This window comes from Tachypleus tridentatus, chromosome 4 (assembly GCF_004210375.1).
Source record: "Tachypleus tridentatus isolate NWPU-2018 chromosome 4, ASM421037v1, whole genome shotgun sequence".
Classification (NCBI taxonomy): Eukaryota; Metazoa; Arthropoda; class Merostomata; order Xiphosura; family Limulidae; genus Tachypleus; species Tachypleus tridentatus.
The window spans coordinates 59,863,006-59,888,126 of NC_134828.1; the positions used below are offsets into that span (position 1 = coordinate 59,863,006).

The following is a 25,121-nucleotide window of genomic DNA, read 5'->3' on the forward strand; positions in this document are numbered from 1 at the left end:
CTTGGGGCTTGTCTTTGACTGTAAGCTGACCTTTATACCACACTTCAAGCAGCTACAGGTCAAATGCACAAGAGCACTGAACATCCTCTGTGTCCTCTCTACCACTAGTTGGGGAGCGGATCGGTGTTCTATGCTAAAGATATATTGTACTCTTATTCGATCGAAACTCGACTATGGAACACTTGTCTATAGCTCTGATAGACCTTGGCCTTAAAGATACTGGACTCCATTCATCATCAAGGACTCTGACTCTACACTGGGGCTTTTTGCACTTCCCCAGTTCAGAGCTTATACGTAAAATCTCATGAACCTTCTCTGTACCTTTGCTGTTTGCAACTGTCTTTACTATATTCTTCAAAACTTCATTCCTTATCAAAGCATCCCACCTGTGATTGTGTTTCCCTTCCTCGGTGGGCCATACTTTTTCACTACAGACGATCTGCCATTGTTCTTTTTTGCCTTCACGTCCAGGTGCAACTGGATGAATTGGGTCCGTAGTTGGATAACATTGCAGTATCCACTGGTCAGCCCATCCCACCATGGCTGATTACAGTCCCCAAATGTGACCTTTCTTTAAGTCATCTGAGAAAGGCAGATACTCCTGATTGGAAGTACCATCTTTTATTTACTGAACATCTTTCGAACAATCTTTCCATTACAATTTATACTGATAGTTCCAAATCAGGTGACTCTGTGGGCTTTGCCATGGTTTGTTGTGGTTCAGTGGTTGCGTGCAGAATCCCCTCTACAGCTTCTGTGGTCACTGCTGAACTGTATGCCATTTTTCTTGCCCTGGATCATATTGAAGCTAAGCAGTACTCCAACTGCACTATTTATACTGACTTTCTTAGTTCTCTACTGGCCCTGGAATTACTTCATGTTGGTTCACACCCTGTTCTCACTGATATTCAAAACTGATTAACCCATTTCTCATTAACTGCTACTTCTATCCAGTTTTTCTGCATACCAGGCCACGTTGGTATTCGCAGGAACGAGCTTGCAAACATGGCAGCTAAATCTATCTGCTCTGGCACTATCACCACTGTGCCTATTCCATACATGGACTATGGTCCTGTATTCAAGGCTCGGCTACGTGCCAATTGGCAGTTGACTTGGAGTGAGCAAAGTGACAACAATCTTTTCCAAATAAAACTATATATTGGACTTTGGCCGTCTTGCTTCTGTAAGGATCGGAAAGAGGCAGTTGTTCTAACTAGACTACGCATTGGTCACAGTTTTTTAACTCATCGTTTTCTTTTATCTGAGACTGATACATTAGTGTGTAGTTTGTGTAACACTCAAATCACTGTAAGCCACATTTTACTTTCTTGCCATCATTACGACTCTCAACAACAGCACTATTTTAAATATGTTCTTTCCCAAGGTTTCTCCATAACATTAGACAGTGTTATTGGTGAGGGTGACACTGTCCACCTAGATAAAGTTTCGAGTATTTTAAAGGTCATTAATCTTTTTAATGTCATTTAAGTGTTTTATATTTATTCATTAAACCTTTTTTATTGTGGTTCCCTTTTTATTGTGGTTCCCTTTTAATAGTCACAATCTCTCTAGTTCAATTTGAAATTGGGAAATGGCCAGAAAATTAAATAACTCGACACCAGGACTGGAAAGGCCAACTTTAGGTGACTAATGCTGCTGTTTGAACTTTCTGTTAGTCATCCTGGTGAGTTATTATTACAATTTTGCTGCATGTCTTATAACACTTTTATTACTTTACTTTTTGATACTGTCCATAATGACACATAACCCTGAACCAGGACTAGAAAGGCCAATTTCAGGTGACTGATGGTGGTTCTTGTACTTACCTGTTAGTCTTCCTGGCAGGTTATGATAATTACCATTATGCTATAGAAAGTCCTTTACAACTTCTATTACTGTAGTTTCTCTCTTAACATTGTAGACTGGATGTCAACATTGGTTTTATGCCATTTATGTTTTTAATTGCTGTTTTGTTTTACCTTCATTTCCTTTTATGAATTTTACTACATTTATTTTACATTTACCTTTTTACCAGAAGTTTGACAAGTCATTATTACACTTTTGCTTCATGTCTTTTAAAACTTTTATTACTTTACCTTTTGATAATGGCCATAATGACACATAACCCGGAACCAGGACTGGAAAGGCCAACTTCAGGTGACTGACAGTGGTTCTTGTACTTACCTGTTAGTCTTCCTGGTGGGTTATGATCATTACCATTATGCTATAGAAAGTTTTTTACAACTTCTCTTACTCTGGTTTCTCTCTTAACATTGTAGACTAGATGTCAACATTGCTTTTATGCTGTTTATGTTTTTCAATGCTGTTTTGTTTTACCTTCATTTCCTTTTATGAATTTTACTACATCTACTTTATTTTTACCTTTTTACCAGATGTTTGACACAGATAGCCTAGCTGCTTTGTGCCATAAAACACTAAATCAACCAACTACATTCCTGCAAGCTGTCTGAAAACTTTGAATCCTGGGAGATAATTCCAGAAGGTAGAAAAAATCTTTTACTGATGTTACCATGACATGATATGGTGCTTCTCTTGCAAAGTTTTCTGTTTTCTCATTCACTTCTACCCTGGTACATAAGCTAGATGATGGTCTTACTATACTTTCTGTCATCTATATGGATCCCAACCAAGTCTATGCAGTGCTATTTGTCTGTCAGAAATAATACGATGATGGCACTGTTTGTAATAAGACATTGCTTTAACTAATCTGGAAAAAGCTTGCTTTATTGCTTCCAGCTTCATCATTATACTGTTTGTGGGAAGCTTGAATGCATAACTTGATTTATGTATAATGTTATTGCTCTACAAGACAAAATATGTCCAATTAGCATTCTTGCTCTGTGATACAATAACCACCTGTGGTAATGGTGACTGGTCACCATAATCTCAAAATAGGACTTGCAGGCTTTCTTTCTGTTTGAACTTCTGTCTACTACATGTATTTTCTGCCCAGTCTGATTTCCAAAGATCCTTGTGATATTGAATGTTTATTTCAAGTGGAAATGTCTGAGATTTAGTTGCAACCAATGTAAGTCAACAGTGGATGTGTGGTACCTGTCCAGTCATGACTATCTCATGAGATACCTTTTAGAAATTATGTGCTTGACTGATATCTGTGGGATTATGGTGAAGCGTTAATGTCTCAGTTGAGAAGGGCAATGATTCAGTGATTGAATGCGTGGTCTTTACACTGCAAGGCACAAGTTAAGAAATTTGCTTGTAAATAATGTTTCTGCTGTGTGATGTTGATGAATCTTGTGAGGTGTAATTGGGTAGGAGGTGGCTGTAGCACATCTTGTGACCATTCTTAAACTGCTGTTTCGTATTCCAGTCTTTATTTAGCTGTGTAGAATTTGTAGTGATAATTGTTACTGTCTAATCCAGAATGAAGCATATAAGATGGGTAGTACATAAGCAGATGATGTTCTTCAGTTCTAGTTCCTGCTGTAACATTCAGAATATTGATACCTTTGGTAGCTCAGGTTACTGTGGCCAGTGGAGTTGTCACTGTTAAAAGTTGACTTTTAACTTCATTCTACATTTTGACCCAGAGGCTGGGATGGTCAATTTAGTTTGATACCAATCAGTGGAACAGTCTGATAGCATAAATGTGTGTATACTGGTGATATCAATGGGATTGAGGCTCCATAAATTTTGGTAGAACCACATAATATCTTGTCATTAATATAACCACAATGTTTGGATAGTTTCTTGATGTTGCTTTGTTTACATAACATTTTCGTGCAGATAAAAAGAAGAAAAAAAGCTACATCTGTACATATATTCTAAAATAATACATACCTCCTTTCACACTTATATATATCAGTTGACTGCCATGGTTTCTTCCTTTGCCCATCTTAGTATTGGTCTTATTTTTCCTCCCTTAATTCAGTGGTATATAAACCCCACTTAACTGCTCTTGGTGATATCTGTCTCATGAAGTTTTCCACCTTCGTCATTGCACTCTCTATCCTGATACTATATAAAATCACTTCATTCACATGATGTTATAACTTTTTCTCTAGAAATAATTCACTGATGTGTTTCTCTATACTATTACTACAATCATTGGAGATACTTTGAGCATTCTTAGCAGCATCTAGTTGAATTTCATTTATAAAAAAAAGACTAACAAGCTGATATATAGTATAAATTCCTGGATTATTATTTCTGACACAGAGGCAATTCATGTCTATTCTTTGTCCTCTCTGATATATAGTGTCTCACAACATTGTGGAGGTTTTTTTTTATTCTTGGTTGTGTCTGTCAGTGACCTTATTTGTAGTGAGATAAAGATGTATATTCGGTTCATTGGTGCTTCTCCAGGGTCTCTGAGATTGCAATTGTGGCAGTCATGGTCATTTTGGAGTGAGATTTGATTATTTTTTTTATTTCTGCACCTTCGTTTATTCTGTTACCTTCTCAGGTCCCTTGAGGTTATTCAGTTTCCCAGGATTTATCCTTATTTACATTGAAAAGGTGGGTATGAAATTCTTCCATATTGATTATTCTGGGCTCTCTTTGAGGACAAAGAATCTACCATGAGTCATAACTAATCAGGTTAGTCACATTTACATGTCCTTAGCAGCTTGGTTTAATTGTTAACGAGAGGATGTTGTGTAACTGCTTTGTAGACCTCTCCTAATACTTTTCTGTTATCTGTATGATCTGGCAATATCTTCATTTGAGGGTGTTCAACAACTTCCCTGTAGCTATTTTAACCACTTCCCCTGGATTATACAGAGGGGTGAGTATTTTAATTGCTATGCTTGTCTATTCTTTATCTCTCAGGGTTCCTTACCTCATTTTCACAGGATTCCACTTTGTGACATGTGCCCCTCAGGGTGGATTCCTGTACGTGGTGAGGGGACCTCCCAGGGAAGGTTCTGTTCTTTCAGTTTACCTCCTCTGGGATCTAAACATCTATTGATGTGTTTGCTGTGCATGGTGACCTCCTCTCCTTCACAGGTCCACCCCTAACACACCACTTTGGCCTTGAATGCCTGTAGGTGGGTGGCCCCTCTTGGATCAGTTGGCTGGTCCATTTGGGCTAGGGTCAACCAAATACCAATGTTGGATGTTCTCAACAGGTGTTGTGGACATTGTATCTGATGCTGGTGTTTGGGTATAGTGCTCACAAAACCTTGGCATTGCTCATTGCTGCAGTGTCCTTGTTTGGCATTGTGGTGCATCCCCTCGTAGGGCTTCATAGTGGGTGGGGTCAGTGGGCACCAAAATATTCCTTTTTTTTATAATGGATCCTCCAAATAAAAACTTAAATAAAATAGTGAATAAACAGTCCATAGGTAAATAACCACATCTTGAAGATTATCAGCAGCAATCTTCAACATCTGTAACATCTGTTGTACCTCATTTTCTTATGCTACATTCTTTTTCAGACAAACCTTTAGGGCAGATGTCTCCGTTTTTCATTCAAAAGGGACAAGAGGGACTTGTTGGCTATCTGAGGTCAGTAAAGAAGCTTTGCTCTGGTGACATATTGATGGAAACATCTGCATCTCACCACAGTGAACTTCTCTTGCATTCAAAGGTGATTGGGGATATACCTATTGAGGTTACATCTCGTGCTACTTTGAATTCAACACGAGGAGTTATTGTTGAGAGGGATATGAAGGACATCCCCGAGTCAGAGTTTCTGCAGTGAGGCTCATCTCCACTCACAAAGATGTAACTATGATGCTCACCAATATCCTCATTCTGACATTTACATCACCACTTCCACCTGCCATAATTCCAAATCCTCTCAGATGTTTCCAGTATCAGTGGTTCGGTGACTCAAATACATCATATCATGGTTCTTTGACGTGTGCTCATTGTGGTGACAAGGACCACCATGCCTATGAGTGTGAAATGGACCCTCATTGCATCAGTTGCAATGGCTCTTATCCATCCTACTTTTGTTCTTGCCCTACATAGTTGGAAGAAAAAGAGGTGTAGCATTTAAAAATGATTCATAACATTACTTATCCTGAGGCTTGAAACTTGCTGTCCACTACTTCATCTTGGACATGTGCTGCTTTTCTACAGTGGGAGTGCAGACAGGTCTCTCTGTTTCTCCAAAAGAATCATTCTCAAAACAAATGAAAGTATTTTGACCTCCATGGTTAAAGAAGTTGATAAATCAATTTCAACACCCATCTCTGTCCCTTACATACATTCCAACAAATCCCAAGATTCACTTCCTTTGGTTCTGGATACAGCCATTACCTTGGATACATCTTCTTCTCTGATCCCAAATTGCAAAATGATCATTTGTTCATGTCCTCAGTCACTGGAATCCTTTTCCAACAGCATAGACCTCCCTCGAATAAAGACAGTGAAGGAAAAAGACATAGTCATAAACAGAAGGGTTCTCCACCCATTTTGCCTACACATAAATAAAAATGGTCACCTTGATACAATGGAACTTTTAAGGTTTCTGTTCTACTCTAAATGATGTCAAAACACTGATTGCTTCTTACCATTCTGTATTTGTTTCCTTAAGGAAACATTTCTGAAGCCTGCCAATACAGTTACCTTTCAGCAATTTTATTTATACAGAAATGACAGGCTGTGTGATAAATGACTGCATGGAGGGGTGGCACTGTGGTTGATCAGCATGTGCTCACCCTGTCTTTGCCACTCAATACACCCTTGGAGGCCATAGTCATCTGTGTTTCCTTGGGTCATACCATTACTGTTTGTTCTCTCTACCTGTCACCTGGAGAAACCTATGATCAATCAGATCTTGATGCTCCCACTGAACAGTTGCCATCTCCCTTTTTAATCCTGGGGGAATTTAATGCACATCATTACCTCTGGAGAAGTGCTGATATTGATGGAAGGGGTCACTCCGTAAAGTGTATGCTCTCTGATCACAACCTTTCTCTTTTCATTAGTGGTTCTTATACTTATTTTCATGCACCTAGTTAGTCCTTTATTGCTATTTATCTCTCAATTTGCTCTGCTTCTCTATTCTCCCACTTTTCATGGATGGTTGACAATAATCCACAAGACAATGATCATTTTCCTATAATTTTGAGAGAGACTGGCCATGTTGATGCCACCCGACTTGCATATCTGGGTGGAAGCTAGGTCAAGCAAACTGACCCTTTTTCACTGCTTTTGCAGAACTTGATCCTGCCTTCATCTGTAAGCCCTCAGTAGACAACTGTGTGGCAGCAGTAACTCACTGTATACAGACAGCTCTGCAATGTATTCCTAAAACCTTGACATGCTTTCCATGATGTCCTCGTCTGTGGTGGAATCCTGCTTGTCACATTGCATGGAAGGCTCAAAAATGGGCTTGGGATCCTTTTTGTAAATATACCATGCTCTCACACCACATTACTTTCCAGCAGGCCCAGGCCCAGGCCCATGCTTGGTGGGTAAGATGTCAAAGCCAGAAGTAATCTTGGATTAAGTTTACAATCAGCATATCTTCTACCACAAGTTCCAAAGTCATATGGGACAAGATTCAAAAGGTCAGTGGGCAATATATTTCTGTTCCCCTCTTGATCTTGCTCTCTGATAGCAAGGAAGTAGCTGATACCCCGAGCATCACCAATACTCCAGGTGAAAGTTTTTGCTAGGTGTCTAGCATTTCTGCTTCTTCCTCCACCGTATTATCCATCAAGACTCAGGCAGAGCAATCACCTCTTTCCTTTCGAGCTGATGGTCTCTATTACTATAATTGCCCCTTTACACTGGTGTAACTCAAACTGGCTCTTCATTGGTCTGGCAGTACATCAGTCGGACCTGATGATGTACATTATGAAATACTGCACCATCTATTTCCTGCTTCTCTTGGTATTCTTCTGATTGTTTTTAACCATATCTGACAGGAGAATGTTTTTCCTGATGCCTGATCCCAAGCTATTGTCCCACCTTTTTCTAAACCTGGGATGGATCCCATCATTCCTTCAAACTACTGACCAGTTGCTTTGACGAGGGGTCTCTGTAAGATATTAGAGAAGATGATTAATACTCATCTTGTTTGGTTCGAGGAACCAAACTACCTCCTCTCACCCACCCAGTGTGGGTTCCAATGACAGTGCTCACCTGTTTTGACTTGAAACATCAATCAGAGAAGCCTTTCTGAAACAACATCTTGCATCAATATTCTTTGACATTGAGAAGGCTTATGATACAACGTGGAGGTATGGCATTTTGCAAGACCTCTCTATATGTGGTCATTTTATTAAACTTTCACATCTCAAGTCAGTCATTGAACAAATAGGTATGTTGAGCAACAGCTACAGACTGCTCTCAATTGTTAACTGAAGTGGACCACAGCAAATGGCTTTAACTTCTCTCTCCCTAAAACCGTTTTCATGCATTTTTGCTGCCAATGGTATAGTCATCCTGATCCTGAACTCTGTATCGGTGAAGTTTTGCTGCCTGTGGTTCCTGAGACAATGTTCTTGGAGCTTATCTTTGACCATAAGCTGACCTTCATACCACACGCGATGCAGCTGTAGGTCAAATGTACAAGAGCACTGAACATCCTCCGTGTCCTCTCTTCCATCACTTGGGAGCTGATTGATGCTCTATGCTGAAGATATATCGTGCTGTTATTTGATCTGAAATTGACTATGGATTACTAGTCTATCGCTCTTCCAGGACCTCGGCCTTAAAGATGCTGGACCCCATTCATCATCAAGGACTTTGGCTCTGCATGGGCTTTCCACACTTCCCCAGTTCAGAGCTTATACATTGAGTCTCATGAACCTTCTTTGCACTTATGCCATTTGCAACTGTTTTACTATATGCTTTGAAACTTTGTTCCTTACCAAAGCATCCTACCTGAGGTTGTGTTTTCCTTCCTTTCCTTCCTGTAATTTTCTCTTACTGCTGTAGATAAGATGTTAAAATTGGTTTTAATGCAACTTATGTTTTTTTTTAAACTCTGATTTTTTACCTTAATTTCCTTTTCTGAATTATACTAATTTTAACTTTTTACCAGATGTTTGGCACAGACAGCCTAGTTGTTTTGTGCCATAAAACACCAAACCAACCAGCTAACCATTTGTGGCAAGTGTTACCCATTGCATTGTTTAAGGAATAGGTCTACTCTTTCCTCATAGTGGTTCCATCCTGGGTCCTTGGTTTTGTACATTTGTTCCACCTCTTACCCATAATACTGGGAGCAAGTGGAATGTACTTTGTCCACACAGTTGGAGAGTGAGGGTAAATGTTCATAATCCTAGTCAAAAGGAGTTCTGCTTCCTTAGATTGAACAAGGTATACTCAGTCTTGTCATTCCAAACCTGGAATGTTGCATTTAGGGCTGCTTCAAGTAGAGAAGATGATTTATCTACTTCAGTGTTGCTTTATACCTACAGTATGTGATTTACTAAAGTGTGTGTGTGTGTATCTGTCTTTTTTTGGACTGACCTATAGTGATGATCACTTATGTGCAATTCTACCAATGATACAAGAATTAAGTTCAGGGTGTAGTACATACCTGTTTTGAATATAGTTTTTATTTTAAGGGGCAGATTTAATTGTCAGCTAAAGTTAACTGGGCCTTATTTGTTTTTGCTCAATGTATAATGTTGGTATGAATGGAGCCCTTTATGCCTCTTTAGCTGACCACACATTTACACTTAAATGTTCCCTTGCCTCTAGAATGCCAACCCTCTATTGACACATTCATGATCTGTACAGACACTTTTTATATAGATATGTCCTCACCAGCCCCTTCACCTTTTCACTGTGGGATTCTAGCGATAAGAGGTTCCATTTGGAAGTTAACATTTTCATGAATTGAAAACATATTTTCAGTCATACTTACTTTTTCTGACACTCTCACACCATTTTTTCCCATGAAGAGGTTCTGTTAGAGACTGTAGATTGAGTCAGTCTCAAAAATGTGATAAAATTATGTGAATGAGGTAATTGTATACAGTACTAAAATATAGAGTGCATTGATGTAGGTGGAGAATTTCATGGGACAGATATTTCCAAGGGTAATTAAGTTGTGTATAAAAGATTAGAGCAAGTGAGAAATAACCAGATCAATGCTTAGCTTGGCAAAGGAATAAACTGTCGCAGTTGAGTAGTAGCTGTAAGTGTGAGAGGAGGTGAATATAATTGGAAATACATTATAAATTTAGGAAAATGTTAACTTCAAGATCAATATAGAAATTTCCTGTATACATATTAGATACCATACTTGTTTTAGTTTAGTTCTAATAAAATTAGATACTGCATTGGTTTGTATGTTTCTACAGGTTGTGACAGGTGGTCAGTATGATGTAGATATGACTCTAGAATCACCAAAGAAAGAGATTCTGTATAAAGGAATTAAGAAGCAGTTTGACAGTTTTACCTGGACAGCTGCTCAGACAGGTGTTTACACTGTGTGCTTCAGTAATGAATTTTCAACTTTCAGTCATAAGCTGGTATACATGGACTTTCAAGTGGGGGATGAAAAACCCCTTCCGGGCATAGAGGAGCATTTGTCTGCCATGACAAAGGTTAGTATAGACACTTTAAAGGAATTTATTTAGATAATAACATTTCTATTAAATTTAGTGGTGAATTTAAATGGAAGTAAAGTGCATACTGTATTTTTGTGTCATTTTTTAAAATCTTTTGAGGCTCACAAAGCCAGTCCAAGAGCTACAAGTGTGTTCCACAAACAGTGGTGATGACTTCTCATAAGTTATACTTAGGATGAACCTTTTTTTTTTTTACCAAATTTATTCTGAAGTGTGAGTCTTGTTACTTGTCCTTAGTTCAGTCCCTATCACACCAAACATGCTTGCCCTTTCAACTGTGGTACCATTATAATGTGACAGTCACTCCCACTATTCATTGGTAAAAGAGTAGCCCAAGAGTTGGCAGTTGGTGGTGATGACTAGCTGCTTTCCCTCTCGTCTTACACTGCTAATTTAGGGACGGCTAGTGCAGATAGCCCTGTGTAGCTTTGCAGAAAATTCAAAAAACAAACAAAGCAATTTTCGGTTGCAGATTTACTTCCTTCTGCTCTTAAAAGTGTTTGTTAAACAAGTGAATAATATTGTGATTTTTTAAACAAGAAATATGAATAGGAAAGTAAAATGTAAAGATGTAAATACTAATTACTAAATTTTTTGTAATTGTTACAATGGTTTTTGCTGAAACAAAATGCATTTTAAATGAAATATTAAATATACACTAAATAATTTCCAAAAACTAGGTGTTAGTGAAAGAAATCATTTTATGTTAAGAGAGGTGATATTTAGTAGCACAAGAACAGAATAACTTCATAAGATTTTTCATAATATAACATATGAAATAACATTGTAAATTGATGTGTCAGGACCAAAAATACAATAACTGTCATAAGTTGGAGAACTTTTGTTTCACTTCATTTCTAATTAATATTATAGTTACTTTTATGCCCATTTTAAATATAATAATAATTCATAGACCATTTTGATGTTTTGTATTACCAATGAACTTCAACTTTAGGCATTTCCTGTGCATTTTAATTTTATTTATTAAAATGCCTCCACAAGTTTTCTTTCTACTTTAAAATCGATCATTGCTGGGTATGGTAAAAAGAATGCACTGGCCATTGAAGAAATGAAGTTTTATTTTGAAAATAATGTGTACCTAAAGTGCAATGTGGTACCTTCCATATTCTCACAAGATTAACTTTCCCCATTTAGTGTTGTGTTGCCCTTTATATTCAATTTTTTCAAAATATATGCCACAAACCTTCCACATCTTTCTGTTAGAATCCAAAGTTCCAACACATCTCTTATGCAAATCATTATGCTTTAAATCTCCACCAATAGGAGAGTACTAATATTATGTGACTTTTCTATGCAAAACTGCTTAACTATCACTTTTTGTTTGGGAGCGCTTGAGTGCAGACGTCTTTCTTTAAACCACTTACTACCTAAGAAGTGGTTTAACTTTACCTCAGTTGAAGTTCATTTAATTTAATTTCACTTTTCTTTGAGAGCATTTGATATACCCATGTTGCTATGTATTTTCAATGGTTTAGTGTATAACCTGAATTCTGAAGTTGCTGCTACCATTTCTGGTGTATGCCACTTGTCTGTTATTGCACTTTCGTCCACAGACGCAGGCAAGTCATCAGAGAATTTCTTGGCCTTTGTTCACAGGGAAATGGAACAGTGTATGGCAACCATGCTGTCTCCTTTTCATGCACTTCTTCCTGTATTTTTAAGCCTCTTACATGATGAAAATTTGATTCCAACACCTGAAGTTTGTCATACTTTCCCACACATTTTGTTCAGCTGTAATTAGCTTTATCAGGGATTACATCTCAGTTATGTGATGTTTTATTTCTTTCCATAGTTATTTTCACTTTATTGTTTCCACCTCTCTCCCTTGTTTCCCTGTCCACTTATGTTTGTGTTTACATTGAGCCTTTTTCACCGTGTTGGGTGATGATACTGGTATGCTTACTTTCCTGTGGGCTTTGGGTCAGTCCACCTTTATGACTTTTAGGGTTGGCTTCCAAATTCTGGACCATCAGTTCTGGGTTCAGTTTTACCTCTTTGGAGGAGCACAGGTCCCAATTTTCCTGTTCATTCCATCTATACCATGTTTTTTCAATTTGGTCTTTTTCTGACACTTTATAATACCTCATCTCACTCCTCTTCATGTTTGAGGCTTTCACAGGAAGCCTAGGGGGTTTCTGGGGACATCCTTTCTCTCTTCTTCCACTGTATTCCACATATTGTTTCTGGTCCTACACACGTATTACATTTCTTGAGGATTTGTTTGGTTACGACACTGTATTCTCATGGACTCATCACGCAGGTACATATATATATGGGATCTTTTTATGGCTCCATTTTTTCATTTCAACTGTAACAAGGTTACTGGGTCCTTGAAGTTGTGTGTGGCTTCTGTCCAAAAGTGATTCACTGTTCTCACTGGATGCCCCATTGGTCCCCATTGGAGTCAGTCATGGCTCTGTGTCCTTGCTCCAGATTTTATCCTTCACAGCCTTATCTATCCCAGCTCCCCTCTGGACCACAGTTTACTGTTTTTTATGCTGATACACAGTATGCAGACAATGGTTCCTGTGACTGCCTGTTGGGTTTGGAACTAGTGTTAACTCATCTGGCAAATTTGGTTCATTAGAGCAGCCCTTTCCTCTCTGATGTTCAGGTTTGTCTTGTTATATTAGAGGGTTTCATGTTACCCCTTTTCTCCTTTCTCTTCTTTCCTTTGTCTTGTGTGGGATCCCTGGTCATACTAGTGTCTGTCCAAGGCAGTAGTCAACCTCCTCATCCAACATATTTTTGTATTTGCTCCACATGCGTTGTGTGGGTTTTGCTCCTATCTATTTGCCTGTCATTGGGTGCTATATCTTTTTGGTGCCTGGCCCTTTCATCTGACTTCCAAGCTGTATGTTTTTGCCAAGTGGTTTGCCACTTTGCTTGGCATATTCATACCTTTAGGTTGCACTTTCACATGCACTGCTGACTTCTTTCTCATTCCAAAGAAGAGACAACCAGTTCTACTCATTATTATTTTCTCAAAGTTGCACAGGTGGGATGGTTTATCACATTTGAAGCACCCTAAAATAACCAAATAGTTCAACTTTACTTTCTCACAGTTAACAATAGTCCTTAAGCTTATGGCAGTTTTGCAAAATAATAAATATTTCAGCTTTCTTTCTCATGAGGTGAACTGCTACTTTACAATAAACACGTGCATTGACCAAACTAAACCATGGACTTTGGACTTGTTGCAAAATAATAATTGTGAAATGCTAACAAAAGGTAATTGCTGAATACACCCTTCAAAAACAACTAATGTTGGACTGGGATTTTATGTTAGGAGATGTAGACACTGAGGAAAAACAAATATTGATGCAGTTGTTAGAAAAAATATAGAGACATTTATTGGGGAAGGAGATTTTAATGGGTGCTCAAATAAGATAAAACATGAAATAGTATTAAGTGATAATAAAACTGTAACACAAGGACCCTATAGAGTGCCAAAGAAGCAAAGAATTGAATTAAATGCATGTGAAAAACATGCTTAATCAAAGTGCAATAGAGGACAGTAGTAATCATTATTCACCACCAGTGGCACTAGTAGCAAAGAAAGATGAAGGTTTTTTGTGGACTTTGAAAAATTGAACTCTATTACTGTCAAAGATAAATACCTGATACCCAATGTCCAGGAAACTGGATAACTTAAGTAACAGTAAATATTTTTCATCTATGGATTTGCAAAGTGGTTATTGGCAAGTAGAGCTAGAAGAAGAAGACATATTACTCACTGTCTCACTGTTACTAATAACAGAATGTTATTTGATTTATCCAGTGCTCCCTCAACTCATAACCTGAGGGTTGCGGGTTTCAATCCTTGTTGCACCAAACATGCTAACCCTTTCAGCCATGGGAGCATTATAATGTGATGGTCAATCCCACTATTCATTGGTAAAAGAGTATCCCAAGAGTTGGTAATGACTAGCTGTCTTCTCTCTAGTCTTACACTGCAAAGTTAGGGATGGCTAGTGCTGATAGCCCTCGTGTAGCTTTGTGCGAAATTCAAAAACCAACCAACCCTCCACATTACAGAGACTGATGGATATTGTGTTATCACAGTTGCAGGATTTAGAATGTTTCTCTTACTTAGACAGTGTTGTTGATTTTGCAGCAACTTTTGAAGACCATTTAGGGAGATTGACATATTTGATAGATATAGTAAGTTTAGTTTAAAGCTTAAACCAAACAAATGCCACTTTTTTAAGAAAAGTAATAGAATACTTAGGTCATGTGGTAACTGCAGAAAATTTGAAACTTGATGTAAAGAAATTGGAAGTGTGTAAAAATTATCTAGTGCTAAAAACAGTAAAAGATATCTGTGCATTTCTGGATCTTGTAGATTTTAAAAAATATTTGTTCCACATTTTGTGATGTTAGCCAAACCTTTAACACAATTGAGTAAGAGAGACATAGCTTTTCACTAGACAGATAAAAGACAAGAAGCTTTTTTGAAAAATTTAAAGATACACTATTGAAAGCTCTAATCTTGAATTACTCATATTTCACTACATTTATTTTAAGCACAGATGCTTCAGGTTTTGCAGTAGGTGCTGTATTATTTTAAATTAGATGAAAATATAAAGGAATGTCCTACTGCTTATCAAAGTAGACAGTTAGGAAAAACAAGTGAATTTTTCAGTAACCGAACAGGAATGCTTGGCTGTAGTACATGGCATTAAAACATTTAATTGTTATCTGTATTGTAGAGAATTTACCATTATTATAGATTATTCCCCCTTTACAATGGTTAATAACATTTAAAACCCCATAATCTAGATTAGCTAGTTGGTCTTTATTATTATACGACTACGATTTTAAAGTTAGACACAGCAAAGTAGAAAACACTAGTAGATGCATCGAGAAGAATTAGGTAGAAGATCTTGAAAATAAAGAGAAAAGTTGTTAATTTGATAAAAGAAGTAAAAACTTGATTAGACAGCTGTGAAGGTCATTGGAATTTAGACCATATAATCAAAGAGCAGAACAAAGATCCCATAATTAATACATTAAAGCAAAAGGCTTTGCCCCATAACTTAAAGTATACAATTATGAGAAGGTATCATGACAGCCTTTTTTGTAGCACACCTAGCATTTGGAAAAACTTATAGTAGAATAATTAAAATATTTTTCTGGCAAAATATGAGAAAAGATATTAAAAATTATTGTGACTCATGTACAATAGCTTATCATCCTGCTGCTAACAGCTCTGTAGAAAGATTCAATTGAACATTGTTAGATACAATCTGACATTGTTGTGAAAATTTTCAAAAGACCTGGAATAAGCAGATAGCATTGTCATTGTATATATTATTAGCCTACAGAAGCACTGTAAACAAATCTATGCAAGAAAGCCTCTGTCTATTTTGCATAGCAGATGTAGTTTTTACCAATGCAGAAAATATTAACACCTAAGAGAATGAGTAATACTATAAGTAAAGACTATAAAGAAGCTGAGATGATCAAAAGAATGCCATTAGGTTTTGAAATAGCACAAGAACATTTAACAAAAGTAGCAGAGCAAAGGGAAATCAAGTTGAAAAGAAAGCCCAGATAATTATTATAAACATAGGATATAAAGTTCTATTGTACGAGGTCTGTTCAAAAAATATGCGGACTGACGTCATAAAACAAAATGTGCTTTATTTAGAAGTTACAGGTCTGGGACCCCTTCAAAGTACTCTCCTCCCCAACGCACACACTTATTCCAATGGTGTTTCCACTTGTTGAAACAGTCCTGGTATGCTTCTTTTGTAATGTCCTCCAGCTCCTTCGTCGCATTTGCCTTAATCTTGGGAATCGTCTCGAATCTTCTTCCTTTCAAGGGTCTTTTGAGTTTGGGGAACAAGAAAAAATTGCAAGGAGCAAGGTCAGGTGAGTAGGGGGGGTGGGGAAGAACAGTGATCGAGTGTTTGGCCAAAAACTCACGAGTTCTGAGGGCTGAATTTCGCAGCAACAACGCGGTGCATCTTCAATTTTTCGGTCAAAATCTCATAACAAGGTCCAACTGATATCCCACACTCTTCAGCAAGCTCCCTGACAGTCAGACATCGATTTGCCCGCACCAGGGTGTTGATTTTGTCGACGTGGAAGGACGTCCAGGACGCTCATCATCTTCAATGGACTGTCGACCATCCTTAAAACATTCATGCCACTTGAAACATGCCGTACGCTTCACAGCAACATCACTGTAAGCCGTGTTAAGCATAGCAAAAGTTTCAGTCGCAGATTTTCCAAGTTTAACACAAAATTTCACAGCAAGTCGTTGCTCCTTCAGGTCATTCATTCTGAAATCCGCCAAACGAAAAAATCGCACTTCACTTAAAACTGCGTAGCTAATACACAAATGAAGATATCTGCAATCGGGAAATGGCGTCGTAATCAGCTGATCTGTGCGAACCTAGTGACACCAAGCGGATTCCCCTGGAACCAACTGGAGCCACGCAAGTCAAACAGTCCGCGTATGTTTTGAACAGCCCTCGTATACTCCTAGTGTTAAAATATGGCAATACTAAGAAGCTAGCTAAGTTATGGAAGGGACTGTTTAGAGTAATTACAAGCCCAGTTAATTACAAAATTTAGGAATTATACATAATACTTGTGAATGGACTAAAGAAAGGAATAGCAACCGTACCCTTACAACAAAAGTAAACAACAAACAGGAAAAATTGAAGTAGAAGAATCAGAAATAGTAGTAATACCTACAGATATTTATATCCTGAAGAAGAACCCATATCAAGTGATGATAATGAGATAGTAGTTACAACTGTCTTTGAGAGTGAGCCAGAAAGTAGATGGGATGAGAAGACAGAATAAATCACTTTCTCTGAAGAAACAGTGGAAGAACAAGTTACCCTACCAGAGGAACTGGTGACACATGGTTTTTCCATTTGTTCCACTTCTTTTAGCTAAATTCCTAAGATTTACAAACAGAAAATGGCAGTTTATATGCAAGACTTGCACTACATTAATTCCATGTGGGTTTTAAATGCTACTAATATTACCAGGCAGAAATATGATGTATAATGCAAAAGTTATTGAAATTAAATAAGTAATGTTCAGAGGGCTAGAAATATTATAGATCTGATATAAGTTATTTAAAGTGTAAATTTTTATCTAATCAATGTTATTGTGTTCTATTTATTATAAACCTTCATATCTTATGTTAATAAGTGTTAATAAAGTGTATATTTTTTATATAGAACTGGACTTAGTATCATTTTTTTTCTTGCTTTACTTGTGTACACACTCATGACTGCATGCTTTATTCATTCCCCCTAATACTTTGTACATTTGTGTGTTTACTTAAACACCCATCTTGGTCAGGCCCAACCTTCTCCTCTTTTGTTCCATTCTATGAAACAGGCTGTCATTTTTCTGTCATCTGTTATGAATCAGCAATTCTATAATGGTGGCTTATATCAACCACCAGGGCAGCACCAGGTAAAGATTCCTGTGTTTTACATGTTGAATCTTATCTATTGAGCCAACTCCCATCACATTCACTTAATGGCATGCAATATTCTTGGTGCATTCAATCTGGTGGAGGATTGTCTGTCCCGACTGGATTGGGTTTATCCCTCAGAATGGTTTTTACATCCTGCTGTTGTTCAGTAGTGCTATCATTGTTTAGGTACTCCCCTTATTGCCACATTTGCCACTGCTCCCAGTCACAAGTTACATCAGTTTTGGTCCTCCATTTCCCATCTTAGAGCTTTGTAAGTAAATGCCTGTGGTAGGAATTGGTTATACCTATTTTTCCTCCTCTATGATTACTTCTTCAAGTAAAGTAGTCTCACATACCCTTGACACTCTATGCAGAATCCTTCTGATTGCTCCTTACTGATCCACTCAACTATGGTTCCTTATATTGATTTAGCTCCTGGTGATCCCTCCTATCTCTTTTTCCCTTACTTCCGGACTTGTTACATGAACTTCATTTGCTGGTTCTACATCCCTCATTTCCCATCTTTCATCCTTACATCTGGCTTTTGTCTGGTCCTTGGCAAGGAGAACTGGATTCTCTCACAGTGTAGCTACTCACTTAGCCCATCCCATTTGTCCTCCTTCTTTGGCTGTTTGCGTGACAAAGTAGAGTGTTATTTTGCTTGTGGCATTGACTCTGAGTTTTTGGATTTTTCACCCAACAGTTTCCTCTATTTTTGAGTTTCTCACATAACTTTTTGAAAGGGTTCTTCAGTATTCTTGATTTCAGGGTTTCAAGTGGTATTATCATATACTTTCCACTTTCCAAGTTTCTGCAAGTCTTTGCTTCCATTGTTCTTTCCATGTTAATCCATTCCTTATGGCTCCATTGGCCACTGAGGCTTCTATTGCTCTTGGACTGGAATATTGACAAGATCCTTCATGCTCTCACTTTACCTCTGTTTGAACTGCTGTCTATGTGTTCTATGTTTCACCTCACTTTGAAGGCATATTTCCTCCTCCTCCTGGCTTGCAGATGTTGTAAGTTGAATATTTTTGCCATCAATGTTACTAAGACCTTGTACCACCTCTCCTGCATTACTATTTTTTTGGATTGTGCTTTTCTTCATAAGATCTCTGCATCTTGAAAAAGTCAGTCTTTCTTTTCCCTTATCTGCCTATCCTCTATTTCTCATCTCCACCCTTGTCCTTATCAGGATAGACTCTTCTATTCTGTCTATGCAATCTGTTGTTATATTACTTGCATAGCTTCCTTTCAAGGTCCTTGTTCCCACTTTTACTTATTCTTTGGCAACCTTCCTTTTCCTGTGATCTTTTCCTGGTTACACTGACCAGTTGGGTTTGATCCAGTTGTTCTCATCCTCTTTGTCTTCATTTCAGCATGATATCTTTCATGTTTTCTCATATCATATTTGCCCTTCTACCTTCTGTCCTGCCATTCATTTTTGCCAGCCATTGGAAGAGATTCTGTAATCAGGAACATGGATGATTCCACACACATTTGTCTCCTGCTATCTACACCACATCACTGTTTCTGCTTCCTTGGGGTATCACCTACTACCTGTGACTGTTCCACAGACTTCAGTGCACGTGTGATACAAGGTATGTTTTTACTAATGCTTTCTTTTCTTTTCAGGAGCCCCTACTTCAATTTCACTTTGGATCCTGCTCTGTGGCAAGGTGTGCATAATCGTATATTCTATCTGTACTCAGAATGGGTTCCACTTAGATGGCTATAAGCATTTTCAGACATCATGCTATCAAATTCACACTGTAAGCCATGTTGATTCTTGTGCATTTTCTATGGCTATGTATCCTCCCCCTTGAGATGGGTTGTTTCATGAGATCACTAGTGTGTAAATTCCTCATGATAATTGCATTCTAATGTGCTCATCCCAGACATTAGCCCTCATGGATGACATGGGTAAGATAAAAGAAAATTGCTGTCCATCCCTGCCATGCCTACATTGAATAAATTCGTATGGTCTGCTTTTAGAAATAGGTTTTGTGATCACTCATTGCACTATTTTGGGTGTTGCATTTCCTTTAGACTCTCCACCTCTCTTTTACTCCATCTTTCAGTGGAGTATATGATTTTTTACCATTTATCATTTTCAAGCTCTTGGAAGGAGTGACCTTGGAGGCAACCTATAACCTTTCAGTTCTTCAGAATAGGGCAGTGGTGTTCAGTCAGTGAACATGGAGCTGCTAGATCCTCTAGTTGAATAACTAATTCCTGGAGTTGGAACACCCAAATACTATTCACCCCTTCGATTGGATATCCCCCTCCTGTCCTCGCATGGATGTTGGTCATTTCAAGGTCGCAGGGATTGAGTGCATATGAGGGACTTCTCTCAGATTTTGGATGATGCATTCTTAAATCCCTGGCATTAGGCTACCCTGCGGATTCTTGAAATCAAATGTTAGGCTCATTCTTTGCCCTGGGACTCGAGGTGAAATCAGTGTGAACCTCCTCCTACTTTGGATTTGTGTATCTAGCAAACGAGGTTTGGGATGTTGTTGACTTACCAAGTATGGTCTGTCATGCACTATCTACATCATGGAATATATCCTCACTTGCTCACTTTCCATTATGGGATTGGGTGATTCTTCTTTCTTTGTAACATTCATTGCTCAACTATCCCACATGTATGTGCTCCCTATGGCCCACCATATTTTGATCACACCTTTTCATGTCAAAAGAGATACCTAGTTCAGAAGTGGTGCAGTGCCCCTCTTCAAATCACCTGTCTGTTTCTCTCTCACATCTATGTGTGTCCTTTCAACACTTTCAGAGGATACACCTGTTCTGCCCTCACAGATGCCCCTCATCCTTTTCACTATGGGATTCAAGCTCATATTGTGAAAAGTGGGAAGGTACCATATCAGAAATTATAATTTTTCTATATAAGAATGTATTTCCAATAGGTACTGTCCTATGCTTACACTTCTCACCCTTCCTCCTCAAAAGATTCCAATGCTCACATCTTCTTTCAAGCTTTGAAGTGATTGTTTGGTAGTGACACATAGGGAGCCACGTGTCACATAATAGTGGCTTTTTCTTATTGATGGAGAGTTGATGCATAATGTTTTGCATGAGACATGTTGGAAGTTTGGATTTAACAGAGAAATGTGAAAGGATTGTGGCATGTATTTTGAGAAAAAAAATATTTGCATATGGAGAGCAGTACAAAATGGTGATAGCTAATATTGTGAGAGGAGGGAAGTACTTTCTGGAAATGCATTATCATATAAGAAATTTGTAACTTAAAAATTATGGTACATATCAGCATTTACAATGTAGTTACAAACAGTACAATATATTGCTCAAAAATATCAGTATAGTAACTCAAGAAGTCAGTGTGGCCATAGATTCTCTAAAGGTAAAGCTGTTTTTGTAATAAAGGAATAATAAGGCCAACATTGATATGGGATATTTTGACTGGAATGTTAACAAAGCTTTTAGTGTTTTTAAACTCTTTAAAAGTTTGTTTGACAAAAGAAGGAATCAGTTTGAGTATATTCCCAAAACATTCATTGGATATGGGGTGTTTTCTAAAATAACCACATTTATTCCTTACAGATTTTGCAAGTTTAAATGAAGTTTTTGCTCTATTGACCTTGCTGCAACTCAGCTTCTTTCTCTAATTATTATATTTATTTTATTATTGTCATGTCTTTAATTTTTTTCAGATGGAATCTTCATGCACCCAAGTTCATGAGAACTTAAACACTGTTATTGATTACCAAACACATCACAGATTACGGGAAGCTCAAGGTAGAAAGTTTGCAGAGGATTTGAATACGAGAGTAATGTTCTGGTCCACTGGTGAAACTTTGGCCATTCTCTGTATTGGCATTGGTCAAATCATCATTTTAAAGAACTTCTTTACTGAAAAAAAGACTTAGATTATGAAAAAGTTTAATTTCATTTTTATGTTAAAATGAGATATACTGCCACAGTATTTATTGCTGGGAGGAGAGTTTAGTCTGTGAAGAAGATTACGGTACATCTGTATGTATAAGAATTATAGTATGGTCTTGTGTGATTGTAAATTTTATGAATTGGAGGTTGTAGACTTACTTGCATTCGAGATTGACAAATGCATGTAAGATAGTGTTTTTTTGTTGTCTTTTTTTCTCTCCACTTGACACGGAATTAAAATGTATCTCAAGGTAGCTGGTATGGGTATTAAAACTTTTATTAAATTAAAATTTTAATACCCATACCAGCTGTCTGGAGATACATTTTTACATCAAGTGGGTTTCTCGTTGTCATGAATGACATGAAATTAGTTTTTAAATATATGGCACCCAGGTAGGTGTATCTCTCCCTCAAAGTCAATATTACACAGTTCAGTTAAGAAATTATTAAAAAAATACTTTTAGTCACTTTTTCACACATTTTGCAAAAAACAAATACAAATATTGATTTTAGTAAGTTCAGAATGAAAACATAAGGGTTTGTGAATTTCTTGAATTTTTTTCTAAGTTTGATACTGTGCTGATAAACTCCTAGGGAGAATTTCAACATAGTTTTGAACAAAACAGCACTAATTTTAACCTTAATTTCAGTATGAATGTAGTTTTATCAATGCTATTCAATCTCTCTTTCTAAATCATATTATCAGGGTGTGATGTAATTACCTGCATCTCAGCTTTGACAAATCATAGGCTACAGATCTCAACAACTAGTGAACCTCTTTTTTTTTTTTTTTTCTATTACATTCAATTGTTTAAGCTCAGTGATGAAAACTTAGCTTAGTGATATGTTGCTAGAAGAAATGATGTTTGTGAAGAACTTCCAATATAGTTATAGTCCTGGTATTTTAAAGTTTTTGCAAAGCTTCTTTTATCATTTTATACTTCAGTTAAATTATTATGTTACATTATGACAAGAAAAAGTTTTCTTCATAGAACAAGTTAAACTAGGCTTAGTAAGGACCATTTTGCAATAACTATATCAAATTTTGTTTGTCCAAAAAGATTTATGTTTGTTAGTCTCTGCTTATATTAGGCCTTACTGGCTTAAGCATGTGCTTGAATGAACAAAGAACATGAAAATAAATTTACAAAATGTATATAAACAAGTATAGGTTTAAAGTTACATATTAAATGAAACCTAATGATTAATAATAAAAAAAAATAAATCAGCTTATTTATAATTTTGGTGTGGTGAAGTTGGATACTGAAATTACATATAGTGTTTATTGGTTTGAAACAAAGATAAAACCTAAGGTTCTGTAAAATAAATTTCATAGGAAAGTTTCAAAAGAACATAAAAAGTTGTTAAACTAATTCAAGTCTACATTAAGCTATTTTAATTTTCTTAAAACATATCACAATAAAATATTTTTTCAATTTTCAAAGCTGCAAATTCATATGGATGTTGCATATGGAAAAAAAGTTTTATTAGCAGAAACTACATCATCTTTACAAAGTTTACAGAAGTTTTTAAGCTACTTCATCCAATAAGTTGTTTGTAATTTAATAAAACAAACCATAAAATTGGTGCATATCATCGATGGGCATTTTAGAGTCAATACTACATACCTAAAAATAGAATCAACTTGCCTTTATAGCATCTTATTTTTTGAAATAAATTTGTAATTTTGTTTAATATTTTTGTTTTGAAACTTGTTTCAAGGAAGCTTGAGCAGTGTTAAAAGTGTCATTTTTGTAGAAGTTGCAAAGACTGAACATAAAAATATACTAATAATTTTGTTCATGTTAATTAAGACTGAATCTCAAAATATTTACTTGATTAAAGTGCAATTTGTTTAACTATGAAAATTTATCTGGGAGTTTGAAATTATTTCAACAAAATATAATAGTATAATAGATTTACTTTGAAACTGCATGAAAGGTTAGAAGGTACAGGTAATATTACAAATAAGAGATAAACTGGGAATTATTTTATACAGTTTACAGAGAGTGCAAATGAAAGTATGCTTAATTCTAAATTAACTATTATAGTATAGCTATCTTCCTGTTCTAAATTTTATTATATTTATTTTTCAGTAGATGTTTGTGCTAAAAGGAAGTTTTCTGTTGCTATCATAAGTTTCAGATTTGTATATTAAATCTAAACAATAACCTTGAAACTGATTGCAGTTTGAACTGACATTTAAGATATCAACATAGATAACCTATTAAGTTGTTTTTATGAAAGAAAGTAGTTTTGTCTAATAATTTTAGTAATTATTAAATGTAACCCAGAATAACAATATTTAATATTGCACTTTTACTTAAAGAAATATACTCTACCTAACCATGTAACAGCTTACTTTAATGTTCATAGTTTTTATTATCTTTGAAAATTTGTAATGATTCAAATTCAAGCTTCATTTGGAAGTTTCATGTTATGTTTTCTTTTGTTTGTTTTTTATTCAGTAAACCAAAATTATTTAGTAGCACCATACACAAAAACTTGAATTGTTAGTTACTTCAATTTTCTTGAAATAACCATGAATCATTTTACTTAAGTGTTAAGTATATTTAAACCTAACAATATGTAGTTATATTTCTTTCTTACAGTGTTAAAGGGTGGGTAGGTACTGTACACTGATATAATTAAAGGATTTTTTTGGGTGGATAATATACTCTGTCCTACTTCATTTTTTGCACTTGACTCTTATATGAGGCCTAATGCATCTTTTAATTGTACAATATTAAAATGTTTGGTAATGTGATTCTGGTTAAAATGTAATTCTGGCAATGTAAATCATAAATATTTGAACAGTAAATTGTTATATATTTATATTAGTTTTTTTTTTTTAAACACCAAGCAACATAGTCTGTTATCCCTATGAAGGATCAATGACAAATTTATGACTTTTCTCTAGTGCATACCTTGTTTACTTAATTTGCAATACCATATACAAATATTGAAAGCTAATAAGGATAAATGCTTAACTGTATTATAAGGAATAAATATGATAGTATGTTTTTAATAAAGGTAAGTCACAAAGCTTAATTTCCAACAAAACTATCTAAAAATGTGTGTGCAAAATTTTTGAATTTTAAAAAAATTCTTAACCCCTTAACTGTGGAGTTTTTTTTGTTAAAAATGACAGTGCAGTGCAGAATGTTTTCCCAGAATTTTATAATTTTTTATTTTTATGT

General features: G+C 36.3%; 1 protein-coding gene across 1 annotated transcript in view; it reads left to right on the forward strand.

Moving 5' to 3' along the window:
• LOC143249221 (transmembrane emp24 domain-containing protein 7-like) overlaps positions 1–24,756 on the forward strand; it is a 37,605-nt gene extending 12,849 nt beyond the window's left edge. The window contains exons 2-3 of the mRNA XM_076498697.1: positions 10,257–10,502; positions 21,690–24,756. Coding sequence (XP_076354812.1) covers positions 10,257–10,502; positions 21,690–21,905 — 462 coding nt within the window. The 3' untranslated portion in view covers positions 21,906–24,756. The remainder of the gene's footprint in view (positions 1–10,256; positions 10,503–21,689) is intronic.
• The last annotated feature ends 365 nt before the right edge of the window (positions 24,757–25,121 follow it).